Here is a 22,127-nt window from a genome sequence, read left to right on the forward strand (position 1 = left end):
TGCTGTACAATATAATGTATATGAATGAATAAAAGAGCAAGAGGTTCATGATCTGGTGGGGAAGACTGGCAGATATACCACTAACTAAATGACAAAGCAGAATGAGCATTGTGGATGCTAGAATAGAAGCATAAGCAAAGGACTCCTGGAATAGAGAGGTGGGAAAGGTCAATTTCACTTGATGGGGTCTAGTAAGGAGGAGCTACCATGTGAATTGTAATTTCTGGTGGCAAGTTTTCATATTTTTCTCTTTTCATCTTTTTAATCTTTTTTGATTAATCTGAGTCAACTCAAAAAAACCACGATGTTATAAAGCATTGGGTCAGATTTTATTCCAGCTCGTGTAATAATAATTCGTTTTAACTCGTAATTTAATGCAGGTTAAAAATCTAAATTTTTATGATGTTGTTCTGGATTTTATATTGATGGATTCCTTTGAAGATTTAGAAAATCCACCCACATCCATACAGAATGTAGTAAATAATCGCTGGCTCAACTCTTCCTTCAAAGAAACCGTAAGTGGTGGTTTACTTTAAATTTGATGAAAAATGGTCGGAACTGAGAAGACTAATAAAATTTACATACACATTTGCCTGTGGAATGATGTGTGGAAACTGAGCTCATCGTTTGATATTGGGATCAGACATGTATAGTATAATACCTTCAGGTGAAATTCTTTTTTAATATTTCTTCAGGTCTCTAAAGAAACTCAGGCTTCAGACTAGTTCAGGCCTAACAAAAAATTGTCTGTAACTGAAAGGTCAAATGACTAAACTGAAGTATAGCAGCTATAGTTTAAAAAAAAAAAAGAGTGACAGTATATATCTATATATTTTATATCTTTCTAGCCATATATTTTTAAGAACAAAATACAAAAATTCATGTTCCCAAATAGTATAAAAAAATAGGCATGTGCAAAAATAAAACAGGTTTAAACTATATTCTATATTTTGAATGTTTTCAGTTTCTGTTGTTTTTTTATATTCAAATCTCTGAAATTGGTTTTTGTTGGGCTTTAAGTGTGCCTGCAAATAAGATGGGGTGGTTATCATGTTTCATGATGAAGTTTGAATGCCTTTATGAAATGTCCTAATTGGCAGTTTCACAATTATTTTGGAACTTCCTGATTTTAAATTTTAAAGCAGGAAGGGGGGACAGGGAGAGGGTGGTCAATTTTTCTCTACAAAATTGTAGAGAAATAGGAAAAATAAGATCTAGTGTTCTATAGCAATGTAGGGAGACTACAGTCAATAACAAATTATTGTATAAATTCAATTGAAGTAGCTAGTTGAGAGGATGTTGAATGTTCACAACACAAAGAGGTGACAAATGTTTGAGGAGACGGATGTGCTAAATACCCAGATGTGATCATTGCATGCTATATATATGTACCCAAATATCACATTCTACTCCATAAAATATATACAATTATCATGGGTCAGTTAAGAAAAAAGAAAAAGAAAAAAAAAATTTCAGAGACAGAAGTAGATTAAAGCTTATCAGAAACTCAGGGGAAGGAATAATAAGTTATTGCTTAATGGGTACAGTTTATGTTTAAGATAATGAAAAAGTTTTGGAAATAGATGGAGGTAGTGATTATAAAGCATTGTGAATGTAATTAATTCCACACAATTGTATGTTTAAAAATGCTTAAAATGGCAGTCCTTGTGTTACATATATTTTACTACAATTTTAAAAAATGGGGAAAAAACACAAATTTTAAAGCATTTTTATTTTTATTTTTTTATTTTTATTATTATTATTTTTTTAAAAGATGACCAGTAAGGGGATCTTAACCCTTGACTTGGTGTTGTCAGCACCATGCTCAGCCAGCGAGCTAACCGGCCATCCCTATATGGGATCCGAACCCGGGGCCTTGGTGTTCTCAACACCGCACTCTCCCGAGTGAGCCACGGGCCGGCCCTAAAGCATTTTTAATAAATCCATTTTTTCCCCCGCAATTAAAGTATGCTTTAATGATAAAAATACATATTCTTAATTTCTGTAACTGATTTGGTAAAGTGGCCTTGATCAAAGCTGGGTCGTGCCAGAATTGGGTCAGATTTCTTCATGATCAGCTGGGTGCTTTTGTCCTATCATGATTGTATTTCTTAATTCTTTTCTTGAATAAAACTGTTAGCTGTACCCACAAATATTCTAGCAGTATTATTCTGAAAGAACAATATATATTACTTTGCATTCATTATTACAGTAGATAATTTATTTGCATATGTACATCTGTATACACATATTTTCACTTTTTCTCTCCTTAGGAATGTAATTTAAGAACACTGAGAACTGAATAGTAATTACCTAGCTCCTTGGTACCAGAATTCAGCCTTTTTCCTTCAGTGGCTTTGTATTTAATTTTAAAAATTATAAAAATGAAATACCTTTTCATTAATATTCATAAACAATGTAAGGACCCTGGACTAGTTCTTGTTAGTAGTTAATGTTTTCAACTTTTTAGACACATAAACTTTGAATTTTTAATAAAAATCACTCTTTTCTAAATGGAATCATTTATATGCCTGGAAATTTAAATCTTGCTTTTCTCCTGTGCATATATTTAGGCTGTGGCTTCAAGTTGTTGGTCAGTTCTGAAACAGAAAAGGCAACAGATGAAGGTGAAGTTCATTATGCCCTGGACTCCTTTGTTAAATAATTTGAGGATCCCGTCAAAGAAACTTCTGAGTCAGTTTGCATGTGGGAATGGCAGCTGATAAGAGGGATTGTTCCTCAAACTAGATGAGTGACTTATTGGTACTGGGTTGGCTTCTTTTTTGAATGCCTTCTCCCTCTTCCTTAATATTCTGTATAGTTCAGTATAGCAAGTATTGAGGCATACATGGGATTTCAACTAAGGGGGAGAAGGTTTATGGTTGGAAACAGCTCTGATATTTAAAAAAAATTGTTTAGTAGATTCCACTTCATGTAATCCAATTGAGAAGTAATGACTTGATTTTAATAGCTGCTTTATTCAATTCGGAACCCCTACTGAAAAAGTCTCAAAGTTTATATCCTGCTTACATGCTCCACACCCTCTAGCCCATGTCACCCACTAAGCATTGCTGTCACCATATACTCCTTTTATTTACTTATTTACTTATTTATTTATCTGTTATACATGTGGGGTACAACATTGATTTTCAAAAAAATATGGAACACTTAATGAATTTGCATGTCATCCTTGCACAGGGGCCATGCTATTCTTCTCTGTATCATTCCAATTTTAGTATAAGTGCGGCCAAAGCAAGCACTATTATGTTTTTGAAATCGAGGTTCAGAAGATTGTCTTGTAGACTGTAAAATAGAAAATAACTCCTCCAAGAGACAGAATCTTAAGGCATAGTTATCCCCAGTTGATGCTATATGACAAATCCCACAGGATATTATTATTTAGCAAGGGAAATTCAGAAAGTTATTAATAAACTTAGAGTTTCCTAAGCACAAGTATATATACTAATGTTTCATAAGAAGAGGCAATTATACAATTAAATGCTTAAATAATACTGGGTTCCTTAACTAAAGTTTAGGATTCTAGTAAGAATAATTTAGTGCTTAATTTTATTTTTAAATCATTTTAGGCCTTTTCAGTTTGTACAGTTAAGAAATTGAGTAGAGCTTTTAAATATCTGATACCATGGTAGTCTTAATAATCCTAAAACTGAATACGGCTAAGGAGTACTGTAGCATTTTTGTTATTGTTGGTTATAATGCTGATATGATTTCTTTTTTTATGATGTATTTTTATGAGCTGAAAATGCCTTTTAAGAAATAATGTTTCTGCCAGCTGCCAAAGAAAGAAATAATGTTTCTCAGCACATCTGAAACTATTGGCTAGGATATGAAATCTATGTAAAACATTCTGTGACTCTAAAATACACTTACTTGTAAGTGTATTAACTTTCTTAATAGTGTGGCTCATATTTGACCCTTGGTCTGCCTTCAGAAAGAGCTGGTTATAATAATAGATAGCAATTTCAGTTTTTCTACTAGGGAAAGCAAATACAGAAAGGTAAAAATAACTTGATTCTCTTTTATTTTCCAACAGATCCCAGATGGATTTTTTGCCCATTTTTATGCTATTTGTGAGCACATCAGCCCAGTTCTAGCCTGGGGCTTTTTGGGTCCTAGAAATTCTCTCTATGATTTATGTTGCTTTTTTAAGGTATGTTCCAGTCATTGAATTATTTTCTAAATCAAAAAGTGGATAAGGTTTTATTTTGTTTTGTTTTTGCTTTTGTAGAAGAAAGAATGTTATTTTAAAAGTAAAGTTATAAAAATCATCTATATTTAGTGTTTAAATGCCAGTATTATATTAGTGGCATTTTTAAATACCACTATTATTAGAGTGGACCAATATTTTATAGATTTGGTGTTTTATTCTGGAATAGACTCAAGTCCATTCACCTTATCATTTCCTTCTGCAATGGATATATGGTCTTGCATGGTGTTGCCATGTTACAATCAAATTAATGTAGATGGTTTATTCATCATACATGGGCACTCTTGAAATTTATAAACAAACAGGATATGTCTTTATTACACATGTGGTAATATAGAATAAGTTCTAGTTCAAGATAATATGAATAATAAAATCCAAGTTGTGAGAAATAACATGGGAGTTTAAAGTTGTATCCCAATGTCAACAGTTTAAGATTGCCGAAGCACAAGGTGCAGCTTGTTGCAGAATTTTCTGGCCAGAAAAGTGCCGAGGAAAGTCTATTTAATAGTCTTGAGTTTAGGCCAAGTTTCAAGGAGCAAATAAAAGTAAACATAATCAAGTATGAATTCAGAAGTTTTGGATGTTTGAATATTTGGATGTTTCACTTTACTGTTCATTTTTAAAAATTATTGTGTATATGTGCAGTTAATGTAATATTTGTGCAAATGGTTTAGGAAATGTTTATTTTATTGTCATTCAGAACTCCTTGATTTTTGACTTATTTACTTGGCCTCCCAAATGTAAGGTGCATGTTTTAGAGGAAAAAATAGGGGCTGTGAATTAAATCTGTCATTTATGAGCAGTCTAACTTGGGGGAAATTATTCTTTGGTCCTCCTTTTCTTCATCTATAAAGTGAAGGGACTTGACAGGTTGATTGCTAATGACCCCTCTAGCTATAAAATCCAGTAAATCTATAAAGTGTGCCTTCTTAGCACTTCTTAACATTTTGTTTCTGGAGGATAGAAATTAAATATTCCTGTTTTTTACTCTTTGGAATTACTTTTTTTCCATCATGATGTAACAGCTGAAACTTACTTAGTACACAACTTGCTTAAAATGAGTTTCAGCATAAGTATTAACTTACTGAAATGAAATATCCTTTAAGATGTTCCACTGATTTAAGACCTGAAATTATTTTTATTTTTCATGTGTCTTAAGGTTTTTGTTGTACAGAAAAATGTGCATTTAAAATTATAATACGCGATTATTGGAAATAGTTTATTCTTTTGTCTTAAAGTGGTACCAATGCTCAGAGGTAACATTTGAAGGAAAAGAACTAATAACTAGCCCTTATATTTATAGGCACGTCTTATAGATTATCTTTTCTTATCATCACATCAGCCCTGATATTATCCCTTATTTTACAGAAAAAGAAAATGAGACCCAAAAAGGTTATATCACTTGTTCAAGTCCCTTTTCCAAAAAGATATGAAACTAGCATTGGAACTTAGGTCTAATGACTCCTTATTCATTCAGTGCTCATTACAATATTAGTAATTCTTTACATTTAATGTAGTTTTGGTCTAATAAACACCAATTTGTTTTGTGTTCATTTTCCAGAATCAAGTTCTTTTCTTTCTCAAAGACATTTTTGACTTTGAGAAGGTGCGCTATTCAAGTATAGAAACTTTGGCTGAAGACCTCATGCAAATACTCATTCGCCGCACTGAACTTTTAATGGCTTATCTTGGAGCAGATGCCCTGAGGCATACAAGTAGTTGTATGAGTGGTCATGATCATGTTATGTCCAGTGGTTTACTAGAAGCCAAAGTACAGTAAGTACCGTAAGAGTCATATAGTTTGTATGGCTGGCCAGTTAGCTCAGTTGGTTAGAGCATGGTGTTATAACACCAAGGTCAAGGGTTTGGATCCCCATATTGGCCAGCCACCAAAAAAAAAGAGAATTGTACAATTTGAGTGTGCTATGAAATATTTTAAGGTAAGTATTGATTTTGTAACAAATATTACAAAGTCAACATAATTGGTAGATATGGACTCAGGGAGGAAAAAAATCTAATAAAGATGAGTGACTGTATTGTACTTACACAGACGTTCTGTCATAGTGTATTTGAAGCAGCTTTTTACAATATTTAGGTAATAATTTGAGTTGTGAAATGTGTATTTTACAGGACTACTGCTTGAATTGAGCCAGTACTTAGGAGTTAGTTAATTTATTGTCTTGAAGTTGTCTGAAATGTCCAGTATCATTCTCAAAAGTTCTGTTATTATGCTTTGCACTGGAATATATACACTTTAGCCAAGACCTTTGTAGCCCACCCACACTTGTAAAAATATATTACTCCTAGTGTCAACATATTTAACTTTGCCTGAAAATGTATTTTTAATTGTGAAATTATTCATTTGTTTAATCAAGTTTAGGCAGTAGTGGTGTTAATATGTACTGCTTACATTATTGCTTGTGCATTTGCTTATGTATTTGAATCAAAGAAATTGTAATCACTGAAGAATGTTATAAAACATTTAAATGAACTGACACTGAGAAGTTTACAATTTGCAACTTTATATTAGATTAACTGTAGTTTCCAAAATATGTTACTGTTAGTCCTATCAGTTACAACAGAGAGACTGGAAAACTTTTTTTTATCTTTTTATAGATTACAACAATTTTCCCTTGAGTGAATATTGATTAAAAATATTATATTTGTTAACCAGGAAAGGCAATTAATAGTTTACCTTTTTTATTGTAATTTTGAGACTGTCTCCCATCATCTGAAGGTATTGAACTTGGAAGAGTAAAACGATTTCTCCTTTCTTCTTCTACAAATTGGCCTTTAGTTATTTCCACAGAGATCTCAACACATTGAGAATTTGTCATATTATGCCCATATTTTTATAAATATTCATACTTTTAGGGCTGGCCAGTTAGCTCAGTTGGTTGGAGCGTGATGCTGATAACACTAAGGTCCAGGGTTCAATCTCTGGACCAGCTTCTGGGAAAAAAAAATGTGAAAGGTAAAGTATTCCTACTTTGAATCTTAGTGAGATTATAAAGAAGGGTTTTTTTCCCTCCCATGAATATGGAACAAAAATATTTTTAATGATATGGAAGTATATTTCATGTCTTTTATGATAAATATATGAACAGATGTGTTGTTCTTAGGAGTGAGGTTCTTTAGAGAATTTTTGTTTCTAAATCATATACCACTTATCTGGAGTGGCTGGCTCGGTATATCAGTGGATTAAATTTGTTTATTTTTCTTCTAAAGTGGCTTTATTCACTTTAGGAGTGAATTATACAGAAGGACCTAAAGTGTGTTTTTTAAAAATTCATTTTTAGATTAAAGTGCCTAGTTTCTGATTAATGAATAGAAAATGAAAATTTTAAAAAAGGATAATCATTTCAGATTTTAAATTTATGTATGTGCCACATTTATGTAAGTTAATTACAAAATATGAAATTCAGAATCTTTATGCTGTTTTGCATGTACTGTGTAGATTATAGCATTAAACATACAAAATATTGGTCTAATAGTTTTTGGCTATATAGCTCCTTGACTTTTCTTACTTAAATTCTTAATAGTTACCTATTCATGATTCTTTTTACTGAAGGAGGAGTATGAATAGAAGTATCAAAACTAAAAATTCCATTATGTAATGTTTTATTTAATATTATGTTTTTACCTTGTTGAGGTATCACTGGCCTTGAACAATACACACACATACATGTGTGCATGCACACACATTCCCATTACCATGTAGGCATGACAGTTATTATTATATTAATTTACCCATTTGAGGGCTAAATGTTTTAAGCCATGGTTTTGTAAATAAAGCTATAAGTAAACTTACTTTTTTATTTGAAAAAGATATTGTTTGAAATCTATTTTTAAGAATTGCACTATTTAATAATGCTGCTAATACATAAGATAACTCTGGGGAATTTACTTCATCAGATAATATGAATGTCTTTCTAGAAGGCGTTTTTTTCCTCTTTTATATTTCATCTTTTTTTAAAAAGTTGCCTGTATTCAGGAGATTGGTTTGTCAAATTCACTGCTTGAGTTTGATTAATTTCTGGACAGTTCAGTAGCTGCTACTTTAGCAAGATGTGTTTTTTGTGGCCTTTGACTAAAGGGATAAGAGTGCCCAAATAGAATTTCACGGCAATAGGTGTAGGAAAAAATTCTCTATTGTAAGGGAAAAAACTTGACCTTTTCAGAGGAAACGTTCTTCTAAAAAGAACATTTCTGACTGCAGAAGGGTAGTTAAGACATAACGTACGTACCAGTTTCCATTTGCCTTAAAATTGGGTTAAACAGCAAAAGCAATGTTTTAAAAAAATAAAAAATGATTTAACTAGTATAGATCCTTTTAGGATAAAACCCTGCTTAACACTTACTCATGATAATATTATCAGATAATTTCCATTGCCACTGTGAGTCCTACTATCCACTTTTAAGTTATAAGAAGGCCTTGAATTAGTCCTGAGAAAATGTCTTTTTTCCTTCCTCTTTTCTGGAAGAAAAAAGATAAATGTTCAGGTGATTTATATTTGGTATTTCTTTTTTCTTTTTTCTATTTTTGTTTCTCTACATTTTGGTTCAACTAAAAGTGTAGTGATTTTTTCTCAAAGTTAACAGTATGTTTATTAAATGTCAAAATGGAATTCTCTTTTTAAAAAGAAGCCAAATTTTCCATACTATTATAGTCAGCTCCACAGGACTTTCTCTTTCTCAAAAAATAGTATTCTTTATTTGCATCCATTTATTGTGATTCTATTAATTTGTTAAATTAACTGACCTTATACAAAATATTTACAAATATTTTCTTACCTTAAGATGTGACATTTTCTACTTAGTTTCCAAAAGAGTGATTATTTGTATTACAAAAGGATTCTTATTTTATCATTCCTTTAAGCCTAGGAGTGGGAAGGCCAAAGTAACATTTAATGTACTTCTCTATGACCTTTCATAATCAGAAACTTTATGTTTATAACCCATCTGCTTTTATTTTAATGTGAACATGTATTCAGAAATTATTTTATGTAAATTTCAAAGTGATTATAAGAATTAGTCTGAATTCATTTTTTGCTTGTATTATATTAAAAATATGCATGTGAGATTTAATAATTTCTATAATCTGTGATTAATGTTCCTAATGATTATATTATGTTATTGTTTTGTTTAGCTTAAGGACAACCATATATTAACTTCATTTGATTGATATCAGTTAATGTTTCTATTTTCTGAATATAAGGACTGTACTTATTAATTTGTGTAAAAGTAAAACACTGCAGTTGCCATAACATTACAGTGACTATAGCACTGGCTCTATAGCTAAAGTAACATGGATGTATTTATACTATTGCCAAATAAAAACATGATGGTACATCTTGCTGATGTATTGAATATTTTAAACATCGTTTATGTATAATTGTGAAGTCATACTTGTCTCATCAGACCCTACAGTATGAGAGCTTTCTGTATCCATAAGACCACATAAATTGACATAGAGAACACAGAATCACTGGAATCGAATATAGAAGTTTATGTACTGACAGTTTTGTGATGAATAAAGTAAAAATACTTGCATTTTAATTAAAGTGTTTCGATGAATAATGCCATCAGCATAGTATAAATTGATCTTATTGATGCCTCCATTCCTATTCAGACGTGATCTGAACCTCCTTTATGATAAGGATGCATTTAGTCAAAGAGAGGGATACAGCCTGGACACTTCCATAATTACCAGATTGCAAAAAGGGTTCACCTGAATATCAAGTGTTCTTAATTTGGGACTGTTAATAAATGGGTTTATTTTAGAATAATTATGTATGCATAAATGTATATAGTTATATTTTTAAATTATTAAATTAAACATATAAAGTGAAGTACATTACTTAATAAGCAAACCATTGAATCTTTTCCTAAGTAGGATATACGGTTGGAGTGAAATGGGAAACCAGATCAGCATCTCAATCTCATTTTATGTTTTCTTTGTCATTATCTGCCATACTCTTTGTTGTCTCTTGCATCCTTTTTGATCCGACTATCTGAACTTAATGTTTTGCCCTTTAAACATCTCTTTCTCTCTGAATTTTTAGGTATGTTTAAAATGCTTCTCTGCAAGCATCTCAGCGTCCTACTCTTATGCTATTTGTAGGGCTTTGCTGGAAATCTTTATAAACTCTCTTTGTTTATCCACTATCTTCCTTACTGTTCTTATGCTGCTTTTGACTTCTGTTTTTTCTGCAGTATTTCGTTCTATACCCTATATTCGCTGATACTTTACCCTGCCAATTCTTCTCCCTTGATATCTTTCTCTCTTTGTGCTACTGACATCTTTGATCAGCCTGCACAAGCTCTTTTGTCTGCTGCGTTTCTTTCTTTGGCTTTTTCTACATCCAAACAGTGGAAACCCAACAGTAACCTTCATCATCTGGGCAGGAAAAGACTGGATTCCAGTTCAGAAAGAACAGAAGAGCTAACCTTCCTTCTATGATACTTTCTACTCTTTACTTAAAAGCCACAGCAAAGCAACTGGTATATCAAATACCACCTCAACATTTTGCTTTTAACTGTGTCTTATGTGTGTTTCATAGAAGCCTTTCAAAAAGTACATTTATATATAGGAAATCACAGAACTTTTATAATTTGCTATGTTTGAAATAACGCCATAGTATTTTAATATAGAGAAGCACCATAGTGCTTTGAAAGCATTTGAAATATATGACTTCCAAAACTTTGCTAATTCTTATTTAATAATATTCTATGTGAAAGAATGGGCCCAGGAACTTAAAAAAAAACCAAGTACTTGGTGTGGTAGAAGATGGATAATATAAAAAGTAGGTTAAAGCAAATTTATTCATTATCTATTGCTGCATAATAAATTATCCCAAAATTTAGCATCTTGAAACAACAAATGTTATTTCACACAGTTTCTGAGGGTTGGGAATCTAGGAATGGCTTAGTCTGGTTGTTCTGATTTAGGGTCTCTACTGAGATTGCAGTCTACTGAAGGCCTGATTAGGACTGGAAGATTTGCTTACAGGATTTGCTCACGCACATGTCTTTTTGTCAGGAGGCCTCAGTCCCTAGCTGGCTGTTGGCAAGAGACCTTAGTTCCTACCAACTGGGCTTCTCAACAGGACTGCCTGAGTATCTTTAAGACTTGGCAGCCCGGGCCGAGCCCGTGGCGCACTCGGTAGAGTGCTGCGCTGGGATCGCAGCGACGCTCCCGCCGCGGGTTCGGATCCTATATAGGAATGACCTAGTGCACTCACTGGCTGAGTGCCGGTCACGAAAAAATGACAAAAAAAAAAAAAAAAAAAAAAAAAAAGACTTGGCAGCTGACTTCCCTCACGTGAGTAATCCAAGAGATAACAAGGCAAAAGATACAATATCTTTTATAACTTAGAGTTGGAAGTGATATCACTTCTGCCCTATTCTATTGGTCATAGGGACCGACCCTGATGCAGTGTGAGGGAGACTACATAGAGTGTGAATACCAGGACGTGGCATCACTTGGGGTCATCTTGGTGCCTGGATACCACAGCAGGGAATCAAAATTATACATAGAAAATGTAGATATTTTAATTTAAATGAATAAGTGTATGTTATCTGGCTAATCTTTTGATATAGCATCGAGGCCTTTGGTTGGAGTATGGATTAACTTGATATTCCGAGATATCTTTGTTACATAAACCATACCCTGAAATCATCATTTGGGATTTCAAGTTTCCCTTATTTTTAAAGGAGATAAAACTAAAAAACTTAGACACATAAAAAGGAATGAATGCAAAATATCTTAGATTTTTATAATTGGGGGGGGTGGGGAGGGTGGCTGGCCAGTACAGGAATTGAACCCTGGACCTTGGTGTTACCAGCACCATGCTCTAACCAACTGAGCTAATTGGCCAGCCCCAATTTTTATGACTTTGTACCCAATCATTTACAATTATCTTCCCAATGCCTAGGTTAAGTCTTTTCAAAGCATTCAACTTAGCTTTTATAAAAACTATAACTTTCTCTTTGCTTTTATATTTCTTCATTTTTGTAATGCTTATATTATTTTGAAAACATGCAACTGATATAATCAAGTTTGAGAACAAAGCCAAGTGAACCATGATGAACATACAAGGAATGTTTATAAAAACCGGCAAATCTTGGATTTCTAGTAATCTTCTCAAATTTAGCATGTCAAAACTGAGCTCCTGACCACCCCTGCCTAAACCTTTTCCCACAGTTTTCCCCATCTGAGTAAATGACAACTCTGTTCTTCCAGCCCAAAAGCCAAAAACCTCTTTTCCTCATACCTCACATTGTCTGTTGCCAAAATCCTACCAATTCTACTTAAAAATGTACCAAGAAAAAAAATGTGCCAACCATTTCTCACTACCTTCACAGCTACCTTGGTCCAAATACCTATTACTTCTCATTCTGGTTATTGTGAAAGCCTCCTAGTTGGTCTCCCTGCTTCCCACCTTGCCCTATTTAGTGTATTTTCAGCACATCAGCCAGAGTGAACATGTTACAAACATGTCAGATCATGTCACTACTTCGTTCAAAATCCACCAATGACCACCAATCTTAGAGTAAAAACCAAAGTCCTTACAATGCTGTACAAAAAATGTGCTACATAGTCTGTCCCCTGTCCTACCTCACCTGTTATTATTTTACCCCTCACCTACCTAGCTTCACTCACACAAGCCTCCTTGTTTTTCCTGTAACTTGTCACATAGGATCTTTCTCTGGGCCTTTGTACCTCTCCCTGGACCACTCTTCCCCCAGATACTTGCATTTCCAGGTATTTACATAGTTCACTGCCTCACTTTCCTCAAGACTTTTACTCACATGAGGCTTTCCCTAGCCACTCTACCTAAAATTACAACATCTACCCAGCCCATCCCCAGAATTCCTACTTCTCTGCTCTGGTTTATCCATACTGCATCTCACTAAGTACTACACAGTCTATTTGCTTATTGCCAGCCTTTTTCACTAGAACACACGTTCCATGATGGCAGGGATTCTTAATTGTTTTGTCGCTGCTGTATCCTCAGTATTTAGAACCAATATTTGTTGAATGACTGAATAATGAATTGGTGGGAGAATAAGTAGGCCTTGCTGTTGGGTGGGTTTTAGTGTTTCACAGAGGGAATGGAGAACTCAGTTTAATCTGGTGAATCTGTCAGGTGGAAATAAAAAAATTAGAAAAATTGGAAAGCTTCCACTTCTTTAGATCATAAAAATAAATATATAACTATAAATTGATAAGTACAGGGAGGAAAATGGTGGGATAAGTGTCTATAAAGGATAGACTGGGCTGCTCTGAGGAAGCAACATTTAAGTAGAGATCCAAAGGATTTGTTGAAGCTAGGTGAAGAGTGTGGGGAAGGGTATTTCACACAGAGGTTTGTACAAAGGCCCTGAAGCCAGAATTACCATGGAAAGTTCCATGAACTGAAAAGACTAAAGTGATGTTATTGAAGGGAGCAAAGGGGCAAGCTAGATCATCCAGACCACCTGTTACTATCTGTATTAGAGTACATTTAAATAACTTTTCATGGGGCCAGCCTGTGGCTCACTCGGGAGAGTGCGGTGCTGATAACACCAAGGCCATGGGTTCGGATCCCATATAGGGATGGCCGGTTTGCTCACTGGGTGAGCGTGGTGCTGACAACACCAAGTCAAGGGTTAAGATCCCCTTACCGGTCATCTTTAAAAAAAAAATAAATTAAAATAAATAAATAAATAAATAAATAACTTTTCATTACCAATTTAGAATTTTTCTCTAATTGAGGAATGAATGGCTTGCCCATAGTACAAGATTTCCATCCTGAGTAAATAGTGTGGGGATGGGGCTGGGAAACATACTCAAGAGCAGACCTTTTCAACATCCCTGAAGTATAACTTGAGCACCCCTGTCTGCCTGGTGCCTGAAGTTGGAAGAGATTAGCTTTGTTCCTCCTTTATCTGGATGCTAGTTTTATTTTTATTTTTATTTTTCCTAAAGTACATTGAAGAATTGAAGATCTCTCACGCTGAAAAATGCCCCCTGTGGATGCACATTTCAGGTTTTAATATGGTATTGTCTGATGGGTTTAATTGACAGGCTGGTGGTCCAAGTTGAAAAAGGTCTCTGGGTGCCTAATATTTGCAGATGCCTTTATGATCGTTTAGGAAGACCAGAGATGATTTGTCTTCAATTAAGGAGAAGTGGAAGACCATACACACACACACACGTGTATATATATATGTATTTCAAAAAGTTCACGGAAAGATTCGTATTTTTTAATTCTATTTTTCCACGAACTTTTAAAAGCACCCACGTAGGGCCGGCCCGTGGCTCACTCGGGAGAGTGCGGTGCTGATAACACCAAGGCCCCGGGTTCGGATCCCATATACGGATGGCCGGTTCACTCACTGGTTGAGCGTGGTGCTGACAACACCAAGTCAAGGGTTAAGATCCCCTTACCGGTCATCTTTTAAAAAAAAAAAAATAAATAAAAGCACCCACGTATATAATTTTTTTTTTTTATTCCTCCTTCTCCACCTTCAGCTTTTCTCTATAAACCACTGTCTTTGGAATTAAAGACCAGAGGTAAGAAAAGGGGAGCAACAGACAGTTGAAGTGTTCCCGGATTGCTTCCCCACAGCCCTCGCTAATAAAGGAAAAAGTTGGCGACAGGTCTATTCTTTGGATGAAGATAATGTAATGGCTTGGCCTCTCGATTGGAAACTAGGGCGAGTAGAGTAGCTGAGAGAAGTGAGCCCCAGGGCAAACGGGTTGCGGGTAGAGGGAGCCAGCTCCAACCTGGTAAAGATGACCATTCCAGTATCACTCTTTTCCCACAGGGGAGGCAACCTCCCTTCCCGGGCCCTGCCGGAGGTGGAGGCAGTCCCAAGGTTAGGTGGTCAGTTCAGGCACCCAAGGCCGGGCAACAGGCAAGTTCTGGCGGAAAGTTGGCAGCCGCAGCCCCCCTCCCCTGCCTTTTCCCTCGACTCTCCACCCCTCTCCGGGAGATACAGAGGAGGTGGGGCGAGTGGGGAACTGGCTTGTGTTTTGGAACAGCTGCAGCCGGCGCTGGGCCCGCCTGGAATGCGAGAACAGGCTGCGCACCAGGACTTTTATGGAAACTTGCTGCTGGAGACGACGGCGGCGGCGGCGACGGCAGCCAGAGGGCTCCCAGCGGCTGGAGCAGTAGTGGCAGCGGCCAGAGCGCCCACACCCTACCCACACCCGGGCTCGGGACGCGCACAGTCTCTCCGCGCGCAAGGAGGACCTTCGCTGTCACCGGCTCCTGGCGGGTAAGAGGAGTTGGGGGAATGTGGGATGGGGCGGCGGGGACAAGACGTGTCGGGTCCCCCGGCCGGGGTGGAGGCGGCGACTGTGAAGAGGCTCTCCGGCAGCCTCGGCTCCTGGCCGGGCTCGGCCGAAGCACCAGAGCGCGCCGGGATCCATCCCTCTGTGGCTCCGCGCTGGTCCCCGGCCCTAGAGTACTGGCCCTCGGAGTTGTATCCTACGCTGGGTGCGGACCGGAGTCGGCCTCTTTGTCTCTCCGTGCTGACCGACCTCCGGCTTCTGGTTGCGATTTCCTTGCCCCGCTCCCCCGCGTCCGCTCCGCCTGTGCTTGCGGGTTGTTTCGGGTGCCTTCTCTACTCCTGCAGGGAAAGAGCCCTCCGTAGCCGAGTAAGTGCCGGTCCTTTTGTTGTACCCTTGTGGTCCCTGCGGGTAAAGTTCAGCGTGGTCCCCTCCCGCCGCGGTCTCGGTCTCGGTCTCCGCCAGCAGTACCAGTTATTTTTAAGTAATCATGCCTAATCGGTCCCTGTGAAGGCTGGGGAGTGAAATACGATTTAACAGCGTATCATCTACCCGCTGTCTCCAAACTTTTTTCGCGATTTTGTACGAGGTGGGGCGCTGGGGGTTGAGCAGCTGGAGCTGGAAGTTGAAGTGAGTGAAGAATGTAGTCATATCTTTAGAACTCCCTTGTCTATATATATGCTTTTGAAAACGCCAAGCCAGTTTACAAACACAGTAAACATAGTTTGTAAACTATGAAACGTTATATAAATGCTAAAAATTTATTACTATTGGCATTTGTAAAGAAAATAGCCAAGTTCAGAGGTTAGTTGGTTATTGCAATGACTTCGAGATATTCATTTTATATTTACAAAAGGCCACAGCGTGAACAAAGAGAGTTGGGAGAGAGAGATAACAAGGTAAAAATAGCATAAGGATATGTCCTAACAAAATGTCTGTCCTTGGGAAAGAGGTAGGTAGAGAAAAGAAGTAAGCCATAATAAATAAATTAGTTCTCTGTCCAAAGCAATGGGAACATCATTCATCGGCTAAATTTTGTCAATGAATTCATGTAACAGGGCACATTGGCCTGCAAGTCATAACATAACTATGTCTTGGGTAGTGTGATTAAATAAACTTATTTATAACCATCTTAGTCACGCGTTGTTGAGTAGACCATATAATTTTTCCCTCCAATATTATCTTTTTACAGGTTAAATTGCTGCTGTAAGAAATGTTAAAATACATGTTTAAAATTCTTTTGCGTTTTGGGGTATTGGAAAGGAAAAATTGAATAATTAATTAAGTGAGGGAAAGGTTTTTTGGAGGGAGGTATATTTAGTATAAATAATTTTTGGTTATTCGATGTGTACCTGGTTAAGATTCTTCTTCCTCACAGGTATTAGCACCCTATTTTTGAAGGTATTTTATATTTTGACATGCTACCTAGGAATAATTTAAAGAAAAATGTGTGCAATTCTGTATTTTATCTGCAACAACTCCCTTAAAGAGCCCTAAGCAAAAATCACAAAAAATTCTTTTAAATCCAGTTTTCCTCATTACAGTTATTGATGTAATCCAGTTTTAATAGAAGATTCACACTTTTAAATTCATTTTAAATTGAAATGTAGTTAACAGGAATTTTTCCTGCTTACCTTAAAATGGAATCTGTGCTATTTTTGAAAATTTGACATGCAAGGCTGATCATTGTCAATGTATGTCATCTTAAGATGACTATATTTAGCATCAACAAAGCAATGCGGTATCTAGGTTTTTGAACAGTATTTTTCCCCTGATATTTCACTTGAAGTATTTAGGTTAGGGTTTCTCTTGTGAACAGAAAAAAACCCCCTAAATATGTATATTTGGAAGAGATTGAGGATTTAGATTGCTTATAACCTGAGTGGCCTGAAATGACATACTTCATTTGTGAAAAAAATAAAGTCTACCTGTTATCTTTGAAACACCTTTAAGGCAAGAAAGGTATTCTTTAAATAAAAATATGAGAATTGTGTATGCCTATAAGAAAGAAAACAATGCAGTGAATGTAGAAAAGTATGTAACAGATGGGCAGACGTCTAAAAGTTTTTACAGGAGAGGACTTCTCGTATATATATAATTTTGTAGGCCACACACACAAAACATCTTAGTAGTTTATAATTTAGAGGGAAAACGACTTACAACATTCTTAACAATTTCACATATTGCTCTTCTAACTGCATAGTTACATATTATATATACTTAAAACTGTTACATTTTCTTCTCCTATTTAAACAGTCAGCATACAGCTTGTCTTAATTTATAGTAATGTACTTTCTACACTCCAGGATGGGTGGATTTTTACCCAGAAGTCCATATTAACTTTTAGTCATAATTTGTATTATAAAGTTAATACAATTATATTTATAGTTAAAAATTATGGAGAATGGAAAAGGGGGCTCTCATAATCTGTCATCTCTACTGTTAATATTTCGATATATTTCCTTCTAGTCTTTTTCCCATGCATAGGATTTTTTCTTGCATTGTCCTATTTCAGTGAAACAACGTATGTGAAAGCATCTGACACGAGTCTGCCATCTAATAAGTGCTCAACAGGTGATTCTTTTTCTTCCTCCTTTTTCCCTTTCTTAACATCTCTTTCTTTTTACTCTCGGATTAAAAGACAAGCAAACTGGGGCTGCCCTAGGCAAGGTTTTGATGTTGGTGAAATTTGCTGCCCACCTTCCTTTCTGTGCCTCTTCCATGTCCTTTCTTCCCCTTTGACTCTGCCTCCCTCTTTCTGGCCAAAAATAGGCCTTGCCTTTACCCCTTTCCATTTTCTCAGTGCTATGTAATCATTTAGATTGTGAGCCACAAATTGATAATCAAGAAGACACTAATAACCACAGACATGCTTAAAAATTAGTACATTTTACATTAAAATATGGATTTGCATCCTCTCTTGAAAAATTGGAAGATCTGGGCAAAATCGGGTCCATATTTCTGCACAGCAGTAATACCCTGGAACTAAGCAGTGACTGCCCCACAGATAGAGCTTGCACACTCTCCATATGAAATAGTCTTCCTATTGTTTTACGGCTAGTCACACTCATTTACATTACCTGTCAATTACATTATATAACATTACCTTACAATACATTTGCATTACCTGACCCTAGACACTTGAGTATGCAATCTCCTGATGTAAGTATTAGGGCAACTCTGACACATGATATGATAGAAAGTCTGCTGGACTTAGCATTGGAAACGTAGACTTCAAATGTTGTAGATATATATTTTGTTAGCAATCCTCGTAAATAATGTGATCGTGGCAGTGGGAACAAGAGGTTAGCATTTATTGACAGTAATTATTGGTATCAGTTGGAGCTGGAAGAGACCATGTATTGCTAACCAGAACAAATCAAGTATTTTAACTGGTAGGATTTTAGAAGGCGTAGAGGAGATATTTCTGGTAAAGCAATCTTTCCTACTATCTCTTAATTCTACTCCTTCCTCATCTGAGAAGCGTTTAGGAGAGTTTTTGTGACAGTTTTTGAGCTTGGCCATAAAGAGGAGTTAACTACTGTTCTGCCTCCCAATCCCACAGACTTGTTTGGCACCAGATTCCCAGGTCTTCTCATTCCCGGCTGTGTCCTTCAGTGAAAGACCATCTTCCACTTGCAGAGGGTAAGAAGGCCCAGACTCCTCCAGCTATCTCCACATTCATTTGCTTGAGAAGGCAACTTCCCGAAGTTCTGGGTTTTTGGTTGTTCATGATATTTAGTTTAGTGTAAACCCAGCCCATTTTATTTTCTATTATTTTACTTATTTAGTTAGTGCATCTACACCAACAGCCCTCCTTTTGTAGATATCAATTATGAGTCTTATTTGAGCTGATTTTGGATTGGACAGTTGTCTTCTTATCTCTTTGTCATTCATCCACTCACTCTAGTATGAATTGAGCTTGTATTATGTCCTAGGTGTTGTCTGAAACACTAAGGGTATAGAGAGAAAAAGGACAGTTCTTACCTTTCAGGGGCTCATAGTGTGGTGAATGCACTTTGAAAAGTATCACATACAGTCATACAAAGACAAGGTATTATATATAATTATTACAGAAGAATATAGCAGGTTGAAAGTAAGGTTCTTGGTTTTCAGTGAGGAATTGTGTATTGGTAATAGCAAAAAATCTATTTCAAAAAGGTAAAATGGGATCTAATTTCACATTTTTGAATTGTGATGAGGTTTATGACAGGTTTTATAGTATAATGTTTAAAGTATAAGGTTGCAATTTTCATTAATTAAATGTAATAAAGTTACATTATATTTCAGTTTGTTTCTTGTATAACTGAAAAATGATAAAAATTTAGGCTCACATTTTATGAAGCTCAAAACAATTTTGCTGTTTGTTCCAAAGACTCTGAGTTAGATTTTAACATTTTCTTGGAGTATTTAGTTTAATGTTTATTTAAAACTTTCTTAAAAGTTGAGTCAAAGATTTTGCTTGAGTTCAAAGAGATGCAGATTTAAAACTATCACTGTCTTGATAATCTTGTTCTCCTCAACCAAGGAGATAATACATTAACACAATGGAAGTTATTCTAAATGATAGCTTCGATTTCAAATTCTTGATTCCTGCTTTATTTGCAATTCATAATATATTTTAATTGCATATCTAAAAAAGCAAGGAAAATTTAGAAAATGTAGAGGTTAAACATAGGTCCAATGAAATTCTAGAACAGAAGCATTAACGTTCATGTTTTAAGAAAGATCTGTTGTACTTAATGTTATATTCTACTATGAGACATACATTCTCTCACAGCTTGAGTGTCATATCTTTTCTTTTTTTTTTTTGTCAGCTGGCCAGTATGTTGAGCTTCATATCTTAATATCCAACCTGGAAATTATTTTATTCTTGAAACGTATTTTACCAAGCCATTAAATCATTTTCAAAAATTTCTTGAAGACTTTCTCACCAATTACTATGCCAGTTGGCACCAACATTAGTGTTTACCATTAGTATATTATTTATATATATGTAGTGTTTCATGTACTTACCATAGGAAAAATGGAGAATGATAGAGTGAAATGAGTAGTTGGGTAAAAGTCAGGTAACCTGGAGTCTACTTTCTTGTTCTGCTACTGAACAGTTCGTAACCTTGGATAAATCTTTGAATACCTTTGTGTCTCCTGTTTCTTCATATGGTAAATGAAGGGTTGGATTGTTGGACTACATTGATCTTTAAGGTTCTTAAAAAATGAGCTCTGGGCCGAGCCCGTGGCGCACTTGGTAGAGTGCTGCGCTGGGAGCGCGGCGACGCTCCCGCCGCGGGTTCGGATCCTATATAGGAATGACCAGTGCACTCACTGGATGAGTGCCGGTCACAAAAAAACGACAAAAAAAAAAAAAAAAAAAAAAAAAATGAGCTCTAAAATTCCGTGAATCTGAACCCATGTAAACCAGACCCAAAAGGTAATTCTGACAGGTGATAAACCCTGTTCAAAACTAAGCTAATTTTCTAACTCAAACATGCTTTTTAGTTTAATCTTGGTTAATGGTAACCGTGTAACCCATTTGCTCACACTAGAAACCTTGGGTTCATTCTTGACAGTATTCCTCTTCTCACCTCTACCCCTTCAAATCAAATTGACCAAAGTTCTTGCAAGAGTGCCCCCATTACCATGTAAGTTCCTTGAGACAGGGACTTTGTATTTTTGTTCCCTTCCATCTCCCCACAGCCTAGGATAGTGTCTGGCACATAGTAAGAGCTTAATAAATATTTGTCAAATAAATAATAGGTTGCCACGTCCTGTCAACTCCACTTCTAAAATGTCTCTTCCAACTTTTTATTCCTGTTGTCACTTTCCTAATTCAGGCTCTTATCTTCTCTTGCCAAGATCATTGTACTTGTTCTCCTCCCTCTAGTCTTTCCCCATTTCACTCCATTCTGTGCTCTACTATGAGTCTCTCTTTTTCTTTCTAGAATACATATCTGAATAAGTCATGCTTTTGCTTTAAAAATCCTTTCCTGCCTCCACATTCATTGCCTATAGTATCAGGTCCAATTTGGGAGGGAAAAAAAAAAAAAATATATATATATATATCTTTCTAGTCTGTGCCCAGCCTGTCCTCTAGTTCTGCTATAGAGTCACTGAACAATTTTGTAGTTTATTGATTTGCAATGGGTCATCAGACATTGGTATTTTTGTTTGTGTTGCTTCTTTTGCCTGGATACCCTTACCCTCTTTTCTACTGTGTGAAATCCTATTTATCCTTGAAGGTCTAACTCAAATGTCATTATCTCTGTGAAAACTTCTTTAACCCAACCCCTTCCTTAACCACACCATAATCTTTTCCGTGTTTCTGCAGCACTGTTATAATAACTGCCTTATAGCATTTACTGCTGTCTATTATAATTTGTTGTGGTCCCTTCTATTTCTCCCCCCACAGCTACTTGATTTGAAGGGCTATCTTTTATTCATCTTGTATCCCCTTGCCAGGCATAATATTTGGCATACAGCAGATTCTCCTCACAAAAATACTATGTAAATACAGATGTAATCTGTCAAATTTGAAAAAATGCAACTTTTTTGCTAAATCACATACAGTCTATATTCCCTCTGAAATCTGTGATAGATACTTAGTTATCTTCATTTAAC

General features: G+C 35.8%; 2 protein-coding genes and 2 non-coding genes across 14 annotated transcripts in view; 2 read left to right on the plus strand and 2 right to left on the minus strand.

The window, feature by feature from the left end:
• The window catches only part of MIGA1 (mitoguardin 1), a 76,479-nt gene extending 68,947 nt beyond the window's left edge, over positions 1-7,532 (plus strand). The window contains exons 13-16 of the mRNA XM_063104947.1: positions 381-515; positions 2,574-2,627; positions 4,055-4,171; positions 5,790-7,532. Of these exons, the coding sequence (XP_062961017.1) occupies positions 381-515; positions 2,574-2,627; positions 4,055-4,171; positions 5,790-6,008 (525 nt within the window). The 3' untranslated portion in view covers positions 6,009-7,532. The remainder of the gene's footprint in view (positions 1-380; positions 516-2,573; positions 2,628-4,054; positions 4,172-5,789) is intronic.
• Positions 3,154-3,260, minus strand: LOC134385309 (U6 spliceosomal RNA). The gene has a single exon (XR_010024301.1). It is a non-coding gene; the product is annotated as a U6 spliceosomal RNA (small nuclear RNA).
• Positions 7,533-12,033: 4,501 nt separating the features above from the next.
• TRNAT-GGU (transfer RNA threonine (anticodon GGU)) lies at positions 12,034-12,107 on the minus strand. Its single transcript has one exon. It is a non-coding gene; the product is annotated as a tRNA-Thr (tRNA).
• Positions 12,108-15,269: 3,162 nt separating this feature from the next.
• Positions 15,270-22,127, plus strand: part of NEXN (nexilin F-actin binding protein) — a 42,117-nt gene continuing 35,259 nt past the window's right edge. For 2 of the 11 annotated variants that reach the window (XM_063106981.1, XM_063106985.1), the window contains exon 1: positions 15,271-15,496. In XM_063106981.1, the coding sequence (XP_062963051.1) occupies positions 15,288-15,496 (209 nt within the window). In that variant the 5' untranslated portion in view covers positions 15,271-15,287. Of the gene's footprint in view, positions 15,497-17,978; positions 18,084-19,074; positions 19,155-22,127 lie in introns of all 11 variants that reach the window. The other 9 variants (XM_063106989.1, XM_063106990.1, XM_063106991.1 and 6 more) reach the window with 9 other exon arrangements.

This window comes from Cynocephalus volans, chromosome 8, assembly GCF_027409185.1.
Source record: "Cynocephalus volans isolate mCynVol1 chromosome 8, mCynVol1.pri, whole genome shotgun sequence".
In the NCBI taxonomy this organism is placed as follows: Eukaryota; Metazoa; Chordata; class Mammalia; order Dermoptera; family Cynocephalidae; genus Cynocephalus; species Cynocephalus volans.